General features: G+C 36.3%; 1 protein-coding gene across 26 annotated transcripts in view; it reads right to left on the minus strand.

The window, feature by feature from the left end:
* The window catches only part of hspg2 (heparan sulfate proteoglycan 2), a 108,156-nt gene that overhangs the window by 69,216 nt on the left and 14,292 nt on the right, over positions 1 to 24,648 (minus strand). For all 26 annotated transcript variants that reach the window (XM_026243858.1, XM_026243855.1, XM_026243853.1 and 23 more), the window contains exons 2-3: positions 6,777 to 6,891; positions 6,569 to 6,637 (exon numbers count right to left, since the gene is read on the minus strand). In XM_026243858.1, coding sequence (XP_026099643.1) covers positions 6,569 to 6,637; positions 6,777 to 6,891 — 184 coding nt within the window. The remainder of the gene's footprint in view (positions 1 to 6,568; positions 6,638 to 6,776; positions 6,892 to 24,648) is intronic.

Below are 24,648 nucleotides of genomic sequence, written 5' to 3' on the forward strand. Positions count from 1 at the left end.
ATAACTAAGCAGTATATTTCTAATACTAATTAGCAAATGATAACAAAAAAGTGTTTATTTTTGGTGAACTGTCCCTTTGAATCCACAATGGGAATCAGATGCAGTTAACCAAAATATTCTAGTTTCAAGATCTATTCTCTTTCATCTTCATTTATTTTAATTAAATTTTGCAGCAATATAAATCTTCTGCTGTGACTAGAAGACATTCAAATAAACCATGCAATCGATAATTTAAAAAGTATTTTGAAACTATCTAGAACTCTTATTGATCTCTAAACAGGCGCATGTGTGAATACCAGCAAATTTGCACATACTTTCTATGAAAGATAACATAAAAGAACATCCATCTGAGTAATAGCATTCACATAGTCGGAACAGAGCGGTAACATGGTTGAGAGATAGTTTTTGTAATTGCTATGATTATGTATTGCTGTTCATTCCATCCCACGCTAAGTGGTGTTAATGAGGTATCCACAGATTCAAAGTCCTGCATCAAAATCAAAGTGGCGAGTTGAAAGAAGCGACACTATTAGAACTGTCCTTTTATGTACTGAACTGCTCCTGAAAGCCCTCAGTGTGCGGTCACAGAGAGACAAAGCAAGCTCTCTTTATTCCTTTAAAGATAAAACAAGCACGAACACACTTCATTCTTTCTCTCTCTTCGTCGGCCTCCCTCTCTCGCTAATGTATCTTCCACTAAGTTATTTTGATCGCTTGAACAATGGACATTATTTGTTTAGTTTGGCCACTGGAACCCAAGCTGGGAATTGTTTTATAAATCCCATAAGATGGATTATTACTTTCATTATGTCCAAACCCAGGCCTTCTGCAGGAAACCCCCGAAGCACAATAAAAATGCCCGTCTGGGGTGAAATGCAAGGATGTTTCCATTAGCAGTAAAATGAGCTCATTCACTGCAGGTGGACTAATGCAATCATCAAAACTTCTGAACTGAAACTATCTGCATGTATTACAGATGTGGCGGATTATTATCCAAAAATGGGTTAGAACCTCATTGACTTTCAAATCCTGTCTGTATCTTTGTGAGTCTCATATTGTAAGAACATTTGTGACTGCAAATGTTTCCAGGGAGAGAAATGAAACAAATGTTTCCTATGGAGGAGGACAAGATTTTCCAAGGCAACGCATATGTTGCTACCATAACAATGAGTGACAGTGTCCAAGCATGAAAGCTAAAGTTCATGAGCAACATTTTTAGGTTTTTCTGTTCAGTGAACTAGTGTTCCCAACTGATTTTCCTTCAGGACGCAGATTTTGCATTAAAAAAAGTGGCAGTCTAATAAAACCAATATTAAAATAATTATTATTATAGTATTCCTCAAAATGTATTCCTAGCACTGTAAGAAATAGAGAGAGAGAAAGAAAATATTATTTCAATTTTTTAAAGTAAAAATTTAGTTTGAATCAAATGTGTTACTTTATTGTACTTTTAATGTGTTAGCATTTCTTTGTAATTGTTTTGAAAATTACTAGCAACTACATTGTTGTGTCGGTACAACAGTTTTTAAACATGAAAATAAGGTGAAATTACTTATGAACTAACTTCATTTTGTTCAGAAAATACTTAATATAAAAAATAAATGAAAAGGTAAAATGGAATTAAATACTATAAAAGCAGCAGTAAACAACATTTTAAAAGCATAAAACAATACAAATATACAATTAAATACCGTATTTTCCGGACTATAAGTTGCACTTTTTTCATAGTTTGGCTGGTCCTGCGACTTATAGTCAGGTGCGACTTATCAAAATTAATTTGACATGAACCAAGAGAATTGAACTGAAAATTAATCAAGAGAAAACATTACAGCGAGAGGTCGCTCTATGCTGCTCATTTTCCTGTAGTCTACACTGAAAACGTAGAGCGCCCTCTTGCGGCTGGAGACGGTAATGTTTTCTCTTGGTTTTAAATAAATGCGACTTATAGTCCAGTGCGACTTGTGTTTTTTTCCTCATCATGACGTATTTTTGGACTGATGCGACTTATACTCAGGTGCGACTTATAGTCCGCAAAATATGGTATTATTATACTGTATATAACTACATGCACACACTTACAAATACAAAAGCTTGCATATATTTTTTTCTTGTAATAGATATTAATTTATAGAAATGTAAACAATTTTGTCTTGGTCATTGCTGTCCATGACCCAATCAGAACAGATTTGCGACTATTTTTAGGTCTCGACCAACCAAGTCAAGAAATACTGCCCTCCACATTCTCTTAATTTTCTCAATTCTTTTCTCTTTCTGACAGAATGTATATGGCCTCCACTGAGAAGGCCGGGCCACAACAACATGGAAACCAAAATAACCGCAGCTGCCCCTCCACGTCTCCCAATCCTGCTGTATAGCTATCATCTTTGCAGCCCTGACACACAAAATTTCATCAACTGTGCCACCAGGACAGCCAGAAATGGAAAGCTGGGTGGCCTTTTTACTGGAATGTTTTAGGACTATGCATCTTTCATCAGATGTTCTGACATCTGTTCATTTTTGCATAGCTCCAGTCATGCGCAAGTGGCACTCAATCTTCGTGTGCAAGGGACCGTTTTACCTCAGTAATAGGATTGAGATAAATGATACAAATGCAGAATCTGTTCAAAAGATAAAATAAACCAAAAATCATATATACATGTATATATACACTATTTGATATTTTCACCACAGCAGAGTAAGCCAGAGCTTTCAAAGAAAACATTTGCATGGATCCAAAAACAGAGATGAATAAGATTATTTTACAACTATGATTTCATTTTGGCTGAACACTTCCGATTAGACTTATGGCTTCACAAATTCACAAGTCGGTCCTTTGAGCTTCTTGCCTAGTCAGCACATAATCAAACACAAATTCCATGTGGAGGTGTTGAGATAAGCGTTCTCATGGCCTCACTTCCAAATGATCTCCCAGTCTCTCTCTCTAACTGAAAGCATGTCTGTGTGCTACGCTAACCTTTGTCTCCTCAGCTTGAAGTGGCTGTATGACCCAGTGTTAAGGGTCTGTGCGAGGGCCTGTGAAACTCCTGAAGCTCTGTTGAGATAAAGGAGGGTGAGGAGATCTCCCACATCTTTATCAGGCTTTATCAAGCGGTAAACAAACAAACAGGCCAGGAAAATGCAGCGGCTTAGATAAAAGAGATTTCTTGTATGCCAGAGGGGATTTGTGACTGATAAAGAAAAGAAGCTGGATATCACCTCCATAGGCTGCTTATCCGGAGCCTGACATAATCATGTGTTTTGAAATGATCACATTTTTGTCATTGAGCAAATGCCTTTCCACGGGACAGTTCCTCAGGAGAAACCTGGGGTTAAGTGTCCCGCTCACGGGTAGATTGTTGACTCACCCCAATGCTCTCCAGTTCATAAATCATCCTTTCTGTGGTTTAAACCAATAACCTTTGGGTTACCAGAACAGATGTCTGACTACTACGCTAAAGTCCCACCAATCCATTTTACCACATCAAGAAGCCCAGAATTAGCCTTAGGAAAGGAAAACCAAAAAGAAAATCTTTATTATATATCTTCTAGAGTACAATTAGATTAAAATTTGATTAAAATGTGATGTTTCTCATGATCACATGTCCCAGAGTTTCAAAAAAATATCTAAAAGTCAAAAATGGTAATTTGGCCATAAAATATAAAATTATATTTGATATTTTTTCTGTAGTTTATTTTCATTTAAATAATATACAATATCATTTTATAATGAACATATATCAAATAATAAAACTGTATAATATACAAAATCCAATCTCATTTACAGTAGAACTCTGCCAAAATATAGGTTATTCCATTCACATGAACTTGGTAAATCTAAGTGACAATAACTAGCAAATTATGTTTTTGTTATCAGTATTTCCAAGTAACATCTTCCAGACTGAACAGTCCTAGTCGCTAGCACACTTACATATGATAGCTATATATATTTCTATATAAATATAATGATAGCTATTATATTTCAACAAATTAATGCATCCTAACTGATAACAAATATTTAATTATAAAAAAAAATAATAATACTAAAAATAAACTGAGCCTGATATTTGAAAAGTAGTGTTTTTCTCTTTTCTCTACATTTGAAAGAATCCTAAAACTGAAGTAGTTCAGGTTTAAATTCAATCTTGAAGGTATTGTTTTCAAGGTGGACTTTTAAACCTCACTGTACATGAAATAATTCCATAATTCCATCTGAGTCACAACAAACTATCAAATTATGTTTCTGTTTTCAATATTCCTAAGAAACCTCTTTCAGACCTAGATGATACTTTAAATAAAAGGCAACCCTTTCGGGGTCTATTCAGGGCCTAGAACAATTCGATTTTAACTTTAATAACCATCATCATATTATCCGGTCCATGACCTTACATACTCTCATTCTCATAATTAACAATAAAAATCACTTTAGGCTGACGTATGTAGCAATTTCAATCACAGATATAAAATATGGATCTGGAAAATGCATGAGAAAAACAGGATGCAGTTTAATATGTGCAACAGTAGCAGGATATGAACTCTCATCAGTGACAGGGAAGGAAAGGTGGTCACACAGACCTCTGGAAAAAGAGAGCACAGGTTAGACATCCACAAACACTCCACTCCAGGAAGCCAAATGTTCTTTCCCAAGTGCTGTCAGGCATGGATCTATAAATGGCTTTAGAGAATAAACTTCCCCCTTTAGAAGGGGGATTACCACTGGCTGACTCATAGTCTCAAACTATCCAGCCTTAAAATACTATGTGGCTGATATTTTAGTTAAAAGATGTTGATGTGTTATTCAGGATTCAACCAAATCCACTGAGATCAGAAATATGCTTGGATAAATGAAGACATCCTGACTTCAAACCAACCTCATGTGGTGTCTTGAACCTCAAAGATCGTCAGTGGGTCATCAGATCAGTTTTATGCTCCAGTTCAAACTTAGAGGGACGATTCAAGTTTCATCTGCTGAATTTGGGTCTAGTGTGCATTTAGCAAACTGAGTGTTTGCTCTGAGCATTTACAGACTGCAGGTGGTCTGGGGTGAAGTTTAAGAGTTGACCCAATCAATCTGGCACCTCTTAGTTGACACTGTCACCCTCTGGTACTTTATCTTCTGAATACACTAAAGCTATAGCTGAAATATCCCTTTCTAATTTAAGAGGCAGCATATTTGTGTGGAGGTGTCCAAGCGGTGCTATTTTAGGAGTAAAGCTCAGGTGTCGGGCTGCAGAGCTCTTACCAAAACAATCATTCCACCATGATGTCATGCAATACAATGGCCCAGACTGACTCCAAAAGGACAGACTGGGAAGCAAAAGTCATTCCAAAGAAGAGGTCCAAAGATAGGAGAGATAGAAGGGAAAATGCAGGAGTCTGACACGGCAGCTGAGACACTTTCGGTATTTGTTATCGAAATAATGCAAGGTCTGTTTCTTAAATGAGGCTGGGTGCCACACAACACAATGAATGAGATGTAAAAATTATTTTTATGTGACTATATCATTTAATTTATAATAACAAATAACAGATTTCTTTCCCCCATTACAAATGATTTCATAAGCATAACAATTTGAGTGCTATTAAAAATCATAATTTCTTTGTATTAGCCCCCCAATTTTAGCTTAAAAAATTTTCATTGTATATTTTTTTGTTTTTACAACATGTTACCATTTCAATTTCAGGATAAGATAAGATTCAGGATCAAAAACAGCAATACAGTAATATTGTGAAATATATATATTTTTTAATTATTATTACAATTTTCTCATTTATTTAGATTTTACCACTTAATTTATTCAAAAATATTTATTATTATCAGTGCTGAAAACAGTTGTTCTTAATATATTTCTGGGGATTTTATGCTTAATTTTTTCAAAACATTTTGATGAAAGAATCAAAATATTTGAAACTTATTTTTATTTTTATATTTTGTTTTATGACACTGTCACTTTTGATCAACTGAATGCATCCTAACTAAATATAAACATTAATTCCTCAAAAGAAAAAATACAAAATATTTTTTTTTTTTTTTGACTGACCCCAAACTTTTCAATTGTAGTGTATTTTTTTCTTTTTTAACTCAAAGAATACTAAAACTAAAACCATTCAGATTTACATTAGATTTTGAATCCATTATTTTCATTATTAACTCCACTTTATATGAAATAACTACACAAAACGTAAAATCTGATAAAAGAACAACAGGTTACCAAAAAATGAAATTCAAAGAGAAGATCATGAAAGGTGAGAATTAAAACATGGGACGCAAGGAAATCAATACACGACAGTGTTTGTATCGTCTGTTCTGGCTGCCGTTTCTTACACTGAATCATGTTTGCTGCAATGTTTACACTTCTGCATCTCAGCTGATGAAAGGAGAAATGAGTACTGTTTGGATCTCTGGCACAAATCTGAGTCTCTTGTTATGATAAAGCTCATCACTGTCAGCAAAGGCAGGTGACAAGATGTGACTGACACAAATTCTGCAGACGCAACAACTCTGTATAACGCCTCAGCAGATCATTAAAACAGTTTCATGTTTTAAAGCAAGATGTTTGCAGAATCTCACTTGTTATAGGCATGCCTGGCTCAACTGTGCTTGGCTCGGGGGTGCTTCCATCCTCCTCTCCACTGATATCTGAAAGAAAAAGTATGATATTAGCTTTCTGAAAAAAAAAATGTTTAAGGATGGTAAGGCATAATGAATAGCCACATAATGAACATTTACTATTTCTTATTTATAAGTACTAAGCAGTGCAGTATTCAGTTAGTCCCACCTCCTGAAGGATCATAGTACTCTTCATCATCCACATAACCTCTCGGCCGCTGGTTTTCCTCTTCTAATTCCTCTGGAAAGGGCACCTCATCCCACACTTTAGAGCTCTGAACTATCTGTAGTCAAAACAAATGAAACCACAATTTATGGGATTGAAATCAGCATCTCCAAACACATCTTGAGTTATGAAAGACCTACAAAAGAGAGAGGCAAAAACAACAGTCAGTGCCTTCTGGCTCTACTGAAGGTAGAAGAAATAAATATCATGACTTTGTTCTCTGCATGCACAAAAATGCATATCTCACACATCATAGAGACATGAAATGCAAGTACAAATGCTGTCCTTAAAAACTATTTCAAAACATAAGAACTTCAAAATTACTGAATGTCACAGCATTAAAGTATCAGTTCAAGTGGTATTTGCATATTACTTAAACTAAAGCTAAACCTTGTCAGTAATAATCAGTAGTGTAATAATCAATAATCAGAGTGTAATGAATGAATATAATATACAAGTTTAACTTTTTGAATGGAATTAGTGAAATAAATCAACTTTTTGATGATATTCTAATTATTATATACACACACATATATATTTTGTGAAATATTATTGTAATTTAAAATAACAGTTTCTATGGTTAATACTTATACTTTAAATTGAATTTTCAACATCATTACCAGTCTTCAGTGTCGCATGATCCTTCAGAAATCGTTCTAATATGCTGATTTATTATCAATGTTGAAAACGGTTGTGCTGCTTCATGTTTTTTGGAACCTGTGATACTTTTTTCAGGATTATCTTACAAATATATATATATATATATATATATATATATATATATATATATATATATATATATATATATATATATATATATATATAAACCAGCATTTAATCAAAATGGAAATATTGTGTTACAATATACACACACCTTGATTCAGTTTTTTTTTTCCTTTCTTTTTTTGAAAGTAATGAACAGCAAGGATGTGTTAAATGAATAAAAAGTGATAGTAAAGACTCATATTGCTAGAATTTTTTTTATTAATAAATCATAAATATAATTATTTCTGAAGGATCATGTGACACTGAAGACTGGAATAATGTTTCTGCTTTGATAACAGAAATAGATTAGATTTTAAAGTAAGCAGAATTGTGAAATAATATCTCACAATATTACAGTTTTTCTGTATTTTTAATCAAATAAATGCAGCTTTGATGAGCACAAGAGACTCCATTACATACATATATACATACATATAATTGGTGAACAAAGATCTAGGCGTACACCTTTTACCTCCATACCTCTGGACCTGTAACACCCTAAACAAACAACACAGGGCTGGTACTAGTGAGGAAGTACTTTTTCATGCAGAGATTAATGTCACACCCATGACAGGTCATACAGATAGATGTAACAGAAAATATAAAACCTCTGAAATATTATCAACTACAGCATGATTTCCAAGAAACATGTTTAAAGTGCAATTGGTCTTCAGAAACATTTGTTATTCTGGTTGAAAGTCTTTTCATATATCGATAGCAATCATTAAGTGGTCTAAATGTATTTATCTGTATTTATATATTCTGTTGAAGGCGTAGGACCAAGAAATGTTGGCTTACAGTGCTATCAGGCTAAAGTTAGCATTTTCCAAGATCTCCTACTGCTCCTCTAATATTGTTTAGCATTTCATAACACTTAACAACCTATAAGATTTTCACTACTCTAGTCAAAGTTCAATTTAAACTAAACAATTTGTCAGATAGACACTCAAAACTGGTATAAAAATTTTTTTTTAAAGAAATTATTGCTTATATTTAACATGGAAACATTAAATTTATTTAAAAAAAATAATTACTTCTACAAAGTAACAAAGATTTCCATTTAATAATAAAAGTTTGTTGAGCAGCTGAATGATTTTATAACAAATTAAATAAAATAAACAACAAAATTAATAAATTACATGTATTCAAACATAAATCAATTATTGTAATTTTACTGTATATTTGATTAAATAAAGCTTAGGCAAACATAAGAGAAAACTCTTGCCAACTCCAAACATTTGAATGGAAATTTAAAATTCATTTAAATCAGAAATTAATTCTGAATAAGTGAACATATTAACTTTACACATGGATTCTCTGGAAGCATTTTGCATAGTTAGCAGAAAACTGAACTCAACCAGCAGTGCCCTTTGCTAATTCATTTCTTCTTTGGTTGGCAACAAAAGCTTTGATGATTTTATAAAATCATGTCTCTTCTGGTTCTCATCTTCACATTTGTATACGTGTTTGGCAAGATGCCACATTTGGCATTTTCGGTCTTCATAGCCCGCCAGTTCCCATTTCCCTGCATCCCCATCATGGCCACAGCTCCCATTTAAATGGCTCCCGCAAATAAATAACTTGATCTCCCTTACAAATCCTTTCTCCCCTGACTGAACACTCTAAAACAACAATCCTGGAACTTTTTCAAAGGGAAAGCGCTGACTGGCAAAACTTCTTTCAATTGGATCTGCTCAGCGAACCTTTGGTGTGATCATCGCCTGCTTCCCTGTCCCTTGGGATGGAATCCTCCCGAAACTAGATACTGTGTCATTATTGTCATCCATAATTGTAATGCAGCATATTTTTGGGAAGATGACTTAGAAAAAGTATGTGTGTCAATTTCATTGTCACCAGATAAGACACACAACTTAAGGAAACAAATCACTTAAGGACAAAAATCCCTACAGTATGAAAAGAAATGTATAGTTGAAACTGACTATTCTTATCTTAACTATTGACTATTATTACAGGGTATAAATGTCAAAAGGATAGCACACCAAAAAGTCTTCCGAAGCCATATGATAGCTTTATATGACTAATAGAATAAGTAATTATTCATGCAAATATTACTGAATAATCATGATCACCATTCACTTTCATTGTATGAAAATACAATCAGGTTTCAATTAAGGTGAGTAAATGATGACAGACTTTTCACATATGGGTTGGCTCATATAAAACCAGGAAACCATCTACACCTTTTTAAAGGGGTCATTTGATGCATTAATTTTTTTCCTTTCTCTCTGGAGTGTTACAAGCCCTTGGTGCCAAATCCAAAGAGATATTCTTTATAAAAGTTAAGAGTCAACCATACCTACCTAAAAGGGCTCATTCTAACATGCACCCACGTTTACATCACGATGTGGGAAGATTTGCATAACATTGGTCAAACGTTCGCGCAAAGAAACAAGGCGTAATTTTTATTCTCATTTTTTATTGCCACCGGCGCCATGTTGTGAAGAAGCTGTGTTATTTGTTGTGAAAGCTAAACTACTTTGTTTGGCCTTCCAAAAGAGGACACAACTAGAAATCAGTGGTTAGGTTATATTTACAACACTGTTCCAGAACAGTCCAACCCAATTATTCAGATGTGTGCAGTGCATTTTACGAAGGACAAGGACTGTTTCCAGTGAGAATTGCCTACAATGCCGGTGTCTGTTTCTATAAAGTGGGGCAATTCCAACTCTGCAGGGACAGTCTGGGGCTTCTGACTCACAGCCTGTAGGTACGTTTTCATATGTAAAGATTTTGACAATGATGATTCTAACACAAGTTTCGAGCAGTGTAGAGTAACTGTTAGAGCTTGTTGCACGTCCTTTCTCCGATCACAAATGCAGACATGGTTTTATGTTTACGCAGCGCGATACGCAATGCAACGTGTACAAAGACAGTACAAGTAATTATAATCAGTAATTATGTCCCCACTGGATGCTAAAAATGCCTCGTTTGTAATGGGTTTTATTGGTTTTGTCTCATCGCACTGGGACACACGGCATCACAGTGTTAAGGAGCGTAAAATTTACGTCACACACTTGAGGTTTTCAGCCAATCACAATGCACTTGAAAGCTGGCGTAAACCTTGCTTTGTAAAGGTTTTTAAAAGGTTTGTAAAAACGACATGTTTCAGAAAGGCAGGGGAAAAGATAATAAAGAATAATGTACAGTATGTGGAAAATAATATATATATATATATATATATTTACCTTCATTAAACTAAATACACAAACTTAAACCAAATAACATCATATGACCCCTTTAAACTCTAAGGACATTCTCCAGCCATAAAAAAAGGCCTGAATTCACCTAGCCAAGAAAATGATAGCCCAGACAAACACACACATACTGCATTCCACTGTCAAAGGAATCTCACTGTTTACTTTCCAATTATGCCATTCACAATGCCAAGTTTGTTCTGCAGAAACGACAAAGAAACAGACAAAGTGCAACATTAGAGTCTATCGCTTTGCAAAAGATGTTTGAACCTGTTGGAATGCTTCAAGATTACACTAGGGTTTACCCAGCTGCTGGATATAGATATGGCGAGCAACCAAATTTGCCATATCTATGCCCAAGGACAATTAATAAGCTGAGCGAACAGGGCGACACAAATGGAATACAAAGGCAATGAGATGGTCTCGGCCAGTTTGCTTGGACTTCCACACTTCTAATGAGTGACTCACACTCAGCCTCCAAAGAGCAATAATGATGGCTAGAAAGGACAGATGTGCACTGCCAAAGAGTATTGTAGGCTTATCCGCTCCCACACACACCCCTCTCTGGCATTTCTAACCCCCAATCAGACCCACTTCCAATTTCCAAAGCCTGACGAGTACAGCGTGAGAAAAGGATTTTAGTATTTTGGTTTTCTTTGCATTGGAATGCAGCTGTAGCAGCAATGACTCAAAACTCTGAAATAAATCAATATTACTGCCATACCACACTTGTGTTAAACAATTAATACTGATGACAATACAAACTCTTGACTATAATTTACCAGTCATTATCTAAAAGTCAGTGGAAAAATGGAATAAAATGCTTCCGAGTGGCTACAAATTCCAGTACATGAAACCTGGACTTGCCACACTGTATTACGTAAGGATTTCATAGACATGAAGGGGATGTCGGTTCTTGTAAACACACAAATGGAATGTAAACTGTAGAGCGGTAAGTAGGTGAAAGCTGAGAAATGCACTTTATACCCTAATCTGAGCCAGAACACCAAAGCACAGCCTGATACAGGCAGACTGGAGGGCAAACTTCCTGACCTCCATTAAAAAACACGCTGTATACTGCAGGGCCAGAGGTGCTCGCAAATTTCCATTAGCCATTGCCTTTTCATAAAATGCACTTCCTTTCTTGATGTTGCACAACTTTATGCCATGTTCCTTTGAGAAGAACTGAAAGGTAGACTTGAATAGCTGACTGGTGCACTGTTCCAAAACCTATTAGAAATCTTGTTTTTGTCAAATTATGAGGAAACGCTGGACATCTCCTTCATGCAATCACTGGCAGGAGCTCAGGGAAAAATAAACTCAAAATGGCAGACAAGCAACTTCTTAAAAAGATCTTGTAAATAAAAATGGACCTTTACATAATAATTAGGTGTCCTATGAAATTCTTCAGAGAAGGGACATCAATTTTCAATCATTTCCATGATCAATCGTCATTTAAATTAACATCGTTAACCTTAATGCTGTAAAATGCGTCAATTGCAGCGGCACAGAGTCGTTAATCAATTAATCATCAATTAATCGTTGACATCCCTCCTTCAGAGTATCATGCTTATTAGCTTAGAAACCTGATAATATCAAGCTCTTCATGCTAGTTATTTAGAAATGGAGATGGAGCTTCTGTCTATGTAGAAGGTTTCAAAATCAGTCACTTATGAGTTTCCATGATGGTTAGCAATGGTTACCCAAGCAGGCAGCTCACTGTGCTTTGGAACAGTGCTAGGGTGAATGATGAGGGAGCTGCAGGTAAATTCACTGTTTCCACACCTATAATCTACAGGGACTATAGAAAAACATCTGACAGGCAGGGGATGACTACAGAGATAAGACCCTGGGAAATATTTATGAATGCACAAGGGAAAGAAATATCAAAAGGCATACAGTAGGGCTGTGCAAAAACTCAATGTAGTAAATGCCGCTCCATGTGAAACAGGGTTGCCAGGTTTTCACAACAAAACCCGCCCAATTGCTACTTAAAACTAGCCCAATTGCATTTCAAGGGGGGTTCCGTAGTAAAAATCACATCCGAGGGGCTAAATATCACGTTAATGGGGTGCTTCAAATAGTGGATATGAAAAACAACTCGTGGCAACAGTGTTAATGTTTATTAATGCTAGCTATGTTTACAGTGCTAATTATAATGTTGATAAAATTTTTGAATCAGTATTAGACCCACTGCTGAAAATAGTAAAATGCTATGTTTTTTCTCTCTCTCTCTCTCTCTAAAAAAAATAATTTTTTTATACGTCTAGCGTATTTTAACCATGCAGCAAACTTTTTTTTTTTATATTTTGATAAATTACTGAAAATAAATATATTACTTTTAAAAGTGTTTAACATTAAATTAGTCGGTCAAAATTCTTAACGGTCAGAACATCCCTATACAGGTAGGAACAGAAATTCCTCTGCAAGTTAACCTCTAGGAGCAGGAGAATGCAAGGCAATGATAAGCTGCCAATTATGACACTAAACCTCAGCTTGAACACCTTTAGGATAAAGACTATGATGAGAGAGACCCTTCAACTACACAAAGCCCTCTAGACAGGATTTGACACCAAACCTTCTTAGCAAACACATGCCTCATTCACTTTAACTATAACATACTCAATGGATGATGCACATTCTTAAACAAGTGGTTATGTTCTTCCATATGGGCTGGGGGGAGAAAAGGATGGACAAAAGCAGACAGCATATTTCTGGCAACAAAGAACTCTTCCCTCAGGTCATGCATGCATTCCCACATAGACCCAAAGCATGCATTTGGTTTTGAACGAGAACACCCATAGGCATTCCAATGAGTAATGGGCAAGATTTGACATACATGCTTCCTAATATGCCCAGCACAGCTGTTTCCCATGCTAAAATCGAAGCTGTGAGCTGGGAGTTTCGCTCTGCCACTGTTTAAACAATCAGGTTTCCTTGCTATTCGTCTTTTCCACTCTCTCAACATCACTTCCTAGACTTCCGACACTATTTCTCTTTCTGTGGTTCCATCCCAGTGAGCGCATCTAAGCAGTCATCCAGCTCAGCGTCAAACCGATCTCCAGGCTTGTTCCTCAGAACCAGGCGTTGTGAATAAGCAGCTGACCTGTGCAGGCTTGCATGGCAGAATCGACATTGTGAAAAAAGAATAGGTCAAGAAACAATTAGGCACTGTTTGCACCTGGTATTAAAGTCTCAGGTGACCTAGTCACAAGTGGTCAACATTACTTTTTACACCTGGTAGCAGTGGTGTATAAAGTACTTTAAAGTCATGCTCAAGTAAAAGTACAGATGTCTTACCAGAAAATTACTTTGGTAGAAGTCACCTTTTAGAATATTACTGGAGTAAAAAGCATGTGATATTTATTGTACTTCATAAATTAAATGTACTTATTTATTGTACTTTTTAAATTAAATGTACTTAAGTATTGAAAGTATATCTCAGAAGGGACATGGATTCATTTAAACTGCAGATACAGTTGTATAAAAAGGCCTAATGTCATTTATTCAACCGATTCATTCAAAAAGTGATTCAATAAATAAACACCGTCCATTGCTCATAAATGCAAAACAGTGCTGTGATCTGTTTGGAACTATTGCCGTTGCTTTACTGAACTTGAATAACATGATTATTAAATTTGTTCATGCATCTGCAGAAAACCAGTACTCTTTGTGTGATATAGATTAAGTTAACTAGCCCTAAATTTCATTATATAAATATAAAAAGCATACAGAAACATTTTTGCCGTCTACAATTTAAAATGCCTGGAATATTGAGTTGTAATAGACTAATAAATCGATAAATCGTGGGAAATGTATCGGAGAAGTATACATTTTAATTAAGAAAAGAAGTGGAGTAAAAGTAAATTTTCACTTTTTCGAGAAGCTTTCATTGACACCACTTCCCCAACACTTTCATGATTCGAAAAGAGACTGTAAAAGAAATCCATTTTGTTTAAGTGTTTTAATCCAACTTTCTGAAGAAACAATCATGTTAAAGAGTAGTCGGAGCCACTTTTTAAGCTAACTTTTACAATCTCTTTTTGTATTTTTTTTTTTATTCATGATTCATTTTGGTTGCATCGATTCAATAAAGGAACAGAAATCTGTCAGGCTTCATTAAAAATGTCCTGACCAAACCAAACACTGGCATGAATAAACCGCACTTTCTAACCTCAAGTGGTCGGCTATTTTCTAGATGTGTACTTTGACTTTTCGCCATGCAAAACTCTGAATTTGCCAGATTTCAGTCTGAACTTGCCCGATCTTCCTGCAACTGCCTGGCACCTGTTTTGTGTTCACCTAATTTGCATAAAATTAATCATTTCCTACATTTCATGAAACTATCATAGATAATGATATGGAACTATGTGTTCCTGCTTCAGTGGTTGAGTATGGCAACGCCACATACTTGATGATTGAAACGCACTCACAACATACAAGAGCGTGCTAAGACAGCTTCACCTGACTGTATACAGTAGGGAAGTAGTGCGGTATTGAAGAGTACACACTGAGGTTACTTCAGCCACCATCTGGAAGTCGTACTCACACTGCTGGAATCCCGGGATTGAAGGATCAGGGATTTATGGTCAAGGATTAGAGTTGCATTTATTCATCACTTCCGTTACTAATAACTGTCTGACTCACCAAGTTACTAAAACTAATCTTAAAGGTCAATATACAACATTAGGAAAAGTCATTCCAAAGGAGTGTTTGTGTACACATTATCAAGTTACAAATACCTCATTTCTTAAGCAAACCTCACTGGAAAGTGTCATCCAAGATGAGTTTGGCTAAACAGCATTTGATTCAAGGTTATGGAAAGTATGATTCTACGCAATGACGGAAAACCTCCTAGTCCTGAGAGACCATGTTCTTTTTCTACATATAATTCTGCCCATTTCTATGACATCATCTGTAATGTATTTTAAGTGCAGAAATGGTGCATTTCAGACAGGTGACGCTCAGGCCAGACAGAGCCAGCTGCTCGTATGACACAGTCATGAAATAAGATCCTACGTGTCTCTTCAAACTATTCTAAAGCCAAAAGGCAGACTATATCCAACACTAATAATGGCAACATCATAGAAGGTGCCTGGGCTTGACAGCATGACTCAGTTTGCGATTCAGACTTGTTGACAACTTGATGCCACATGAACAAAAATTAAGGGAGTGGGGGCAGTGAATTAAATATGAACTATCTGCCTTGACATCATACTTAATTCAGTCTGATTGCATCTACTAACTCAATTTTAATCAAGTGGACTGATACTATCTTAATTGTCCTAATGATGTGTGTGGGTGGGCTGAATGTGTGAGTGCATTCCAGAGGAAGCAGCTTTCCCTACTTGTAGGGGCCCAGATGGCACCTATAGGAGAACTCTCCCCTCAATTATCACCCCAGCAGGGGAACCAACAGGTTCCCGCAGTTGCAGACCACCTATGTACGAAACCCCAAGGTTTCAATATTGCCTCAGACCACACTGTCACCACACTCCAATTTACACCATCAAAACAGTCCAGAGGAGCTACAGTACCTCCACTGTTTCAGCCTGGAATGTTCTGTTCTGACAGCACCCCGTGTTTTTTGGACCTTCACACAATTACGTCACAGAGTATAAAACATAGGTCATAAAATATGTGTCAGAGAGTTTCTTTCAAAAGCTTGTGTTTGAAAAGGCTTCAGTGAAAGATTTCAGAGGGTAAACAATTCTATTATCATTACATCAACTTCACAGAAATTAGTTTGCTCCATTTAACTGGAAACTGCTAATTGGAATGTGGTGGTCAGTAAGATTTTATTCAACAAGGAGACGTTAATTTGGTCAAAAGTGACAGTGAAGATATTTATAATGTGAGAAAAGATATCAAATAAGTGCTGTTCTTTATTTCTGTTCATCCAACAATCCTGGAAAAAGTTATCAGAATTTCCTACTACAATGTTAAGCAGCACAATAGTTTTCAACATTGATAATGATATAAAAATGTTTCAAGAGCACCAAATTAGCATATTCAAATGATTGCCAGTGACAATGAAGACTGAAGTAACTGCCGCTCAAAATTCCGCTTTGCTGTAATGTTGTCAAAGTACTGAAATTTTACTGCTAACATTTGAGCACTGTTGAGCAGATTCTCACACTGCTGACTGGTTACGGTGTTCACAATCTAAACAGATATGATTGTGATTGGCTATAATGCGACCGCGCGAGAGAGCAAGGAGCACGAGAGAGAGTGTGCTCACCCCACTTTTGTTTGTAAGAAATTTTTTTATTATATTTAATATCGCAGAAAAATTAAATATCGCAATGTCATTTTTCCCAATATCGTGCAGCCCTAGTATTCATGAAGTGAAGAATACCCAGATGACCCTCTCCATTTGAAATTTTCAAGGGTCCATTCTTGCACTTTTTTAGGTAAAAGCATCTGAAACTAACTACTGAAGACTATAGACGTCAATATACATCATGTGACACCACTTTTATATAGATCTACAAAATAAAGGAAAACATAGTCAACCCAATACCTTAAAACTGGTCAGCATAAGCCTTTGGTACAAATCTAATCTTCATGGCATCTTTTTTGTTGACAACAAATAAACATAAACATGGCAGAGCAATTTAAGAGTCTAAAAATACAGCAGTGTTTCCGGTAATAAGAGCTTTATGGCGACCTGCACTTTGGAGACCGAGAGCAGCTCTAGTTCCCCCAGACGACAGCTGAGCGTGGAGGTGCTGAGGCCAGTGGCAGCATGAAGGGGAAAAGCTGTTTATTTATAACAGGAAGGGCCTCTGTACTGCAGCTAGCTGTCATTTAAGAAGAACTTCCTTTCTTGTCTTGGTGACGCTGTCCTCTTTCCAAAGGAACCTTGGCAAAGTGACTGAGCATACTTTGAAGAGTGATGCCACAAGGCTCCAGAGAACCGAGACAGAGGATAGACACAATCAAACAGAATAATGTTTATCATAGCAGTGGACGTGTCAAGATGAGTGTGCAAAGGTTTATGAACGTTTGACAGCAAGAAAATGACAGCAAGCCAGTTCTGGAGAGTGTTACAGAGCGCTTTGGACAAATAAAGTTTAAAGTGCTAGAGTGCAGGACAAGTCGCACCATCTTCAAAGAGATTTTCTCAAAAACTCTCCCTGTCAGCTATTGGCTGGACAAACCGAAATCTCCTCCCCAACTCTCGATGAGCCAATAGTCTTTGCAGAAGATTCAAAGTCATACAGTTTCATAACAACATGAGGAAATGATGAAAGCATTTTCATTTTTGGGTGAAGTTTATTTATACAAGGATAGAAGAGAGTAATTTAAAGCTAAATTTACCTTCACCTTATAGTAAACAACATAGCATGCTTTTAAGAAACAGCGAAACAATTGAATTCATATGTAGAGTATGAACATCAGAGCCTTGCTCTTAGCATGCAGGGCAAATGATCTGGAGGAAATTGTTATGGATTATTGACAATTCTCATGGAGCTCTGGTTTCTCACAAAGCTAGCGTTGGTGACCAACTTCCGAACCTTATTCCCATGGCTGTCGGAGCTAATCTGGCACCACCGGTTGTCTTGGTTTTAGACCCCACTGTGCTGTGTTGTGCCAGGTCAAAGACAATTAAAAAAGTGCTGCATTATTAAATGCCACATGCTGGCATTAATCACAAAAAATGTATAAGTGTAGTCATTTGTTGCGTTTTTAAAGGGATACTTAACCCAAAAATTAACATTCTGTCATCATTTACACACTCTCATGTCATTTCAAGCTTGTTTGGTTTGCCTGACTTTCTTCTGTGAAACTATGAAAGAAGATCATCTGAAGGAAGTCTCGGCTCTTTTTTGTCCAAACAATGAACGTCAGTGGAGTTCAGAACAACGCTGGCAGTTTCAAAATATCTTCTTTTGTATATTTGGAAGACAATAATGAAAGAAAAAAAATATCTGACTGAAACAAAACAACATTCTTCTGTGATTACTTAGTACATCATGCCAGCCTGCCAAGAGAGCTTTAAAGTTGGAGAACCACTTGCAGTCTATTCTCAAGGTCATAAGTCCCAGTTCTATTCAAGACTGCTATGTCATAATTAACTTGGATTTGGCCGTGTGGCTCGTGAGGGCTTTGGAATAGTCAGCAATGACAACAGTTCAGGCATTTGAACACATGGACTACAGACAATGCTGTTTAGTTCTTAAGCTAGTCATTACCAGAAGGCCTGTTTGGGGGAACTAATAAACATTGGCTTGATCTGACAAGTTTCTGACTCTGTAAAAATAGCCGTTTCAACCTGTAGCAGTTTAACCTGTCTTTGGGTATTTGGATATTTGTTAACGAAATTTAGACGATCCTCAACACACATTAAGGGATCACTGAACATTTGTTCGTGCCAGATAAGCCTGGCTACTGAAAAATACAAACCAGCTGTTTTCTTTCACTCATAATTATGTGAGTATGACAAAGTGGCAGCTGAAATCTGGTGCTCCTCAAAACAAACAACAGATGCTGTCTTAAATGATGAACACGCTCGAAGCCTCTCTGTTATTAAATGAATAATTCAACCCAAAATAATATTTCACTATTTATCCACGTTGTTTCAAAATTTTTTGCAAGACAAAAAAACATTTTTTTTTAAATATAAAATACAATATAGAATATAAAATATAGAACATAAAAAATTTACATTTTTGATTAATCATTTGACAGCACTAATAATATAATACCAATAAATATTAAAATGATTAAATTCATATTATTAATATTAATATTTAAAGTAATATAAACAGTATTGTTTTTTGGAACCGGATGAATTCAATAATCAATTTTAGGCGACTTATCCCTCTGAGAATCACAGTAACGAGAACTGGCTGTGAACAGCAGCCTTGAAAGAGTGTGGCAAGCTGACATCTCTTATCAATCAGAGGGTGTGTCCTTTGAAATGTGTAATTTTGAGACACAGAAATGAGCTGTAATTACAACAAGCCTGATCAAAAGTTCCCCAGATACAGTTCGCGCATGATTGACATTGTCTTAAAAGCACATTCAAGAGAATCAAAGAGGAAGTTCATCTGATCAAAGGGGACTCTTAGTGGTCTCACAGCAAGCTGCTGCAGGCTTCAAAGACCTGAATTGGCACATACTTGGAATATAAAGCCCCAGTGAGGTAGCCTGATTAAGTATGAATAAAATTTGCTCTGGCAGGTAACACACAGGGACCTGAAGATGCTACAGCTCCACTGACCCCTTTCGCACCCTGACTGTAGGGTTTGTGAAGGTGGACAGGGATGACATTCCTCAGGGAGGTAAAAATACCACTCAAGCCAAGAAGCTGCAGGTGAAATTTCATCCCTACTATCAAACCTCTTGTCAAAACAGCTGTGAGCAAGATTAAGGAGTGCTGGGACAGAAAACAAGCCAACTAGGAAGATAAGCGCTAGCATTTGATGCATAAAACCTTTGGTTTTAACTAACTAATCATTTATAACCCCTTAAACTGTGATTATGGTCACCAGTCAATATAGAAATTACTACTGATCCTCAACTTTTGCGCGCATTTGAAGAAAATTTAAGTGTTTAAAAAAGCACAATACCAGAGGAAATTATTTACAATTTTATAAATTTGTTTATTCAATCTTATGCAAATAAATGCAGTGAATTAAATCGGCCATAAAAGGATCCATTAAGGCCTTTTTGGCAACACACTTCAATGCCACATTTCCTTCATTAATTCATTTTTATAAAATACTACTGACAGAACTCATATCATGTATCTTAAACATGTTACATATTTCATATACATGAAATCAATGACTCATTCTCACAGTTCACATTTGACTTACAAATAACAACGACTCAATGGAATCAATCGTTCAGGAAACAAACTACTTTGGTTCCACTGCATGTTTTGGATTTGCTATGAAGAATCAACTAGCAAAATCTAATTATTGGTCAAGAAATCAAACTACATGGGTTGAACTGTATGTTTACGTTTCACTAAAAGAACCGTTTCATAAGAATCATTCACTGAGTCAGACTACACTGGTTGCTCCAAGTAGTCAATGCTACCAAAGACAAGAGGGTTTCATAATAAAAAAAGAGAGAGAGAGAGAGAAAGAGAGAGAACATATTTGGTCTACATGCTTTAAGTTACAACCAGCAAAGTCATGATCATTTCTCACTGTATGCTCTGTGTTCCACATACAATGATGGATATTTTATTTTTATGAGCGGACGCTTGTGGTTCAAGTGGAAACATTGGCTGCATATGTACTGAAAGCCTCTTTTGTTAGACCACTCATGTCTACAGTCTCAACATCATGATTGAAGGTTCCTGACATCTCACAGGGGTTAAAGCAAAAAAAAAAAAAATCCTGAGCCTGAACTTTTTTCCATGGGCTGAATGATTTTCTTTTTCATGAATGTCTGGTTGCCCCGAAGAATGAAAGCTATATCATACACTTGGAAAATTATGAGCTCTATCACCGCTTATGGACACTAGGGGTGTGACAATACACTTAGCTCACCAGATGAGACAAAATACAGATACTTGGTTCAATACAACAAGCCAATATTTTAATACTATTTTTAAGAAATTGTCAATGGTGAAATATGTCTTTTAATTACAAAAAGTAAAACAATGCAGTTGTATATCTCAATGCATTGATAGACGAACTCACTCGAAAGTGAGATCAACAATATATTTTTTTAAATAGGATAATTTTTTTCTGCAGTCAAACGCTGCATGCTGGAAATCCGTCATGATGCCGGAGAACTTTGCCATGCCATGCATCTCAGCTAGATACTGTACATTTAGCTTGAAGCATTGCACTACAGTTGGGGTTGTTTCTGGCCACACATCAGTAAACAAGTTAGAAAAGAGTGGCTTTACTAACATTTTTGTGATGGTGTTCTGGGAACAGCCGTCATTGCTCAGCAGTTCAGACCACCGCATCAACATAAACTCTGAGGGTGAGAGATTATTTGGGGGGAAAACCTTACTGACCCCAAACTTTTGAAGGGTACTGTATATGAACATTCCTGCAGCCAATTATTTCGTTTGTGCATGTGAGAGGGGATCAGGTGCCCACTTTGTCTGCTTGAAATGCTTGGCCTCTGATTGGCTCATCCTAGCTCCATTCTCCATTTTAAATCCTTGGGTTTAGCCTCCCCTTGTCACCCACTGACAAAGGATCAAGGAGTTGGCTGGTCAGAATCTGCAGGATTATCTTTACACTGGCTGGATCAGAACTCTGGAGAATCTTGAGGCCCTAGAAACACTTCCAACAAATGTGAGAAGAAACTAAAGAAGATTCTTCTCACTTACATTGAATCTACTGTATGCTTCCAAAGGGGTCCGACATGACAATGAAAATTCAACTCGAAGCTGAAATCCCATTCAAACTGTCTGAACTATTATTATTTAAGAATCATGCAACTTAGACATCAGAAGAATCTACAACAACAACAGTAAGAAAAGGATTCCATTCCAATTAGGCAAAAAAGACAGATGTCTTGTTTCAATGATCTTTAACAGCTGTCCACTTTAATAGGTTTAAAGTCTGTTTTATTGTAAAAGAGTGGAGAATATTAAGGAATATTAGGGGAAAACAGATTTTGATTGAGTCTAATAATTAATACACAAACAGTTTTTGATAAAACACTAACCTTTGGTAACAAATTAACATCTACTTAAATTTCTTAAACTTAATTGGGACATACCAATACCATAACAAAATTCCCAGCTAGTTCACAGCCATACCTCTGACGGACCTTTGACACCATAAAAACTATAAACTTCAAAAAATCTTTGCAGAAGTTACAAGGCAAAACCTACCTGTTGACCTTTTTGTGTCTTTCAGGGAGACATTTATTGTTCCAGGTTGAGTAAAGACCGCTTTACCACAAAACTGTCCAAACAATTGTCTCTTTAAAAGCCACTAGACTGCGTAAGACCATATGTTTCCCATTTAATAGCAGCTGTTACGCATGTACTTCAAATTCAAATTATGACTGACAAAATAAACATACTTTAAGGCAGTTTACTCCTCCTTGTATGGACCCTGGACACATAAAAAAGCATGTCACATCAACAAATGCATCAATTCTCTCAGTAAAACAATGCAGCCATATTCCAAGTAGTACAAAGTGAAGACCATGGATATCCGTTGGAAAGGGCTTTGATTATAAATGAAAAAAGCTTTAAGGCTGGAGATAAATCTAGTTTTACAATTTGTCCAAATTAAGCTATCTTAGAGTTTTTACATTGATTTTGAATGGCCAGAGCCTGATTAAAGTGTTTAACCCAACTTACCCCAATGGTAGGCAATGTTTCCAAAAAGTTGTAATGACTTAAAACAAGCTGAGCAATAAAGTAACCAATTGAGAGTTTCAAAGTATGTCTAAATTCATTGCATTTCTTCAGCTACCTTAAAAGACTGATGCATCAGCTCTGATTTTACATGGGCAAACTTAGCACAGCATATCCAATTTTTCCCAGAGGACACAAAGCCATTTAAAAGTACCTTGCATGCTCATCTGAAGTGTGTCTACATTAGCTAGTCTCAAAATACTGTGTAATGCAACCGTCTGTTCTTAACACTCATATGAGACCGTGACATTGACAAATATATCGTATATACACAGCCTGTAGAAAGAAGAACACTGTTTGTTCTGCTAAATTCACTCAGAATTTAAATCAAGTTAAACTAATTGAAGTCTAACTAACTGAAGTTTATGGCAATGTTGTGTAAACTGCTTCTGACAATTTTGTGACTCTCATACATTTTCGAATTGATAATGCTTTTATTTATTGAATTATTTCCTGACAAGGAATGCAGGAGTAATGCCTAGATGGTAACTCTCATGCTAAGTAAACTCTCGCTGCTATCAACGAGTAAAGGTGAGCAGGATAAAGGGAATATTGGCAGAACGAGAGTTACTTCTAGACAAAGATTTTGAAAAAAAATATATTAACAAACATTGGCTAATGGAAATCGCTACATTTACTTGGCCTGACCCATTCCTTTAAACATACATCAAAATATTGGCAGTATGGATGACTGGATGTTTGTTTGGTTTATTGCATCTGCTTAATGGCTCACTGGGAATTTTCAAAAAGGCACTGGAGAGCAAATCTCTTCAGTGAAACTCCTAATGAATAGAGGCTTTTGCATACCCCATACTGAGTTACATTGCCTTAAGCAACTGAAGCATTCAACAAGAAATCATTTTAGGATCTGAAATCGCTAACAATGATGTTTAGGTGGTAGACTGACCCCACCGAGAATACAGTGGGTAACAACTCTATTGTCCAGGATGGCTGCACGAGGAAGGAATTGCCCCAGACTGCACCACGCCTGTTTGATCTCATGCTAAGAAAAACTCTGATAAAGCTCCCAGACTAAAGTTAAACATAACTCCTTCAGCCTTCCTTCCTTAATCGTCCAATAAACATACACTTAATAATGAACCTAGAAACAATAACGAAGCACAAAAACCAGTCAGTTGTGTTAAATAAACAGACAGTTTAGGAGGAGACTTACAAGGATATGAGCAGCGTATTCATTGTACGTTGAGCCAGGAATCTCTAGGTAAAAGGAAAAAGGTCAAACATACTAACCAGAAGCTACTGAAAGACTTCTCACCTTCCATTTAAGAAATACGCCAGACTTTTAACTTCTCACAGTAACAGCCAACCCTCCAGCTCAACATCTGTGTGCCAGGGGAGTTATCTCACTTTAAAGGAAAGCGAGGGGCCTTACCTGCCCCATTCACTGGAAACAGATGTGAAGCATTTAATTTCCTTCTGGCTAATTACAGGCGCGCACACACACACACACAAAAATCAA

The sequence above is a fragment of the Carassius auratus genome, unplaced genomic scaffold (assembly GCF_003368295.1).
Source record: "Carassius auratus strain Wakin unplaced genomic scaffold, ASM336829v1 scaf_tig00004557, whole genome shotgun sequence".
NCBI classification, from domain to species: Eukaryota; Metazoa; Chordata; class Actinopteri; order Cypriniformes; family Cyprinidae; genus Carassius; species Carassius auratus.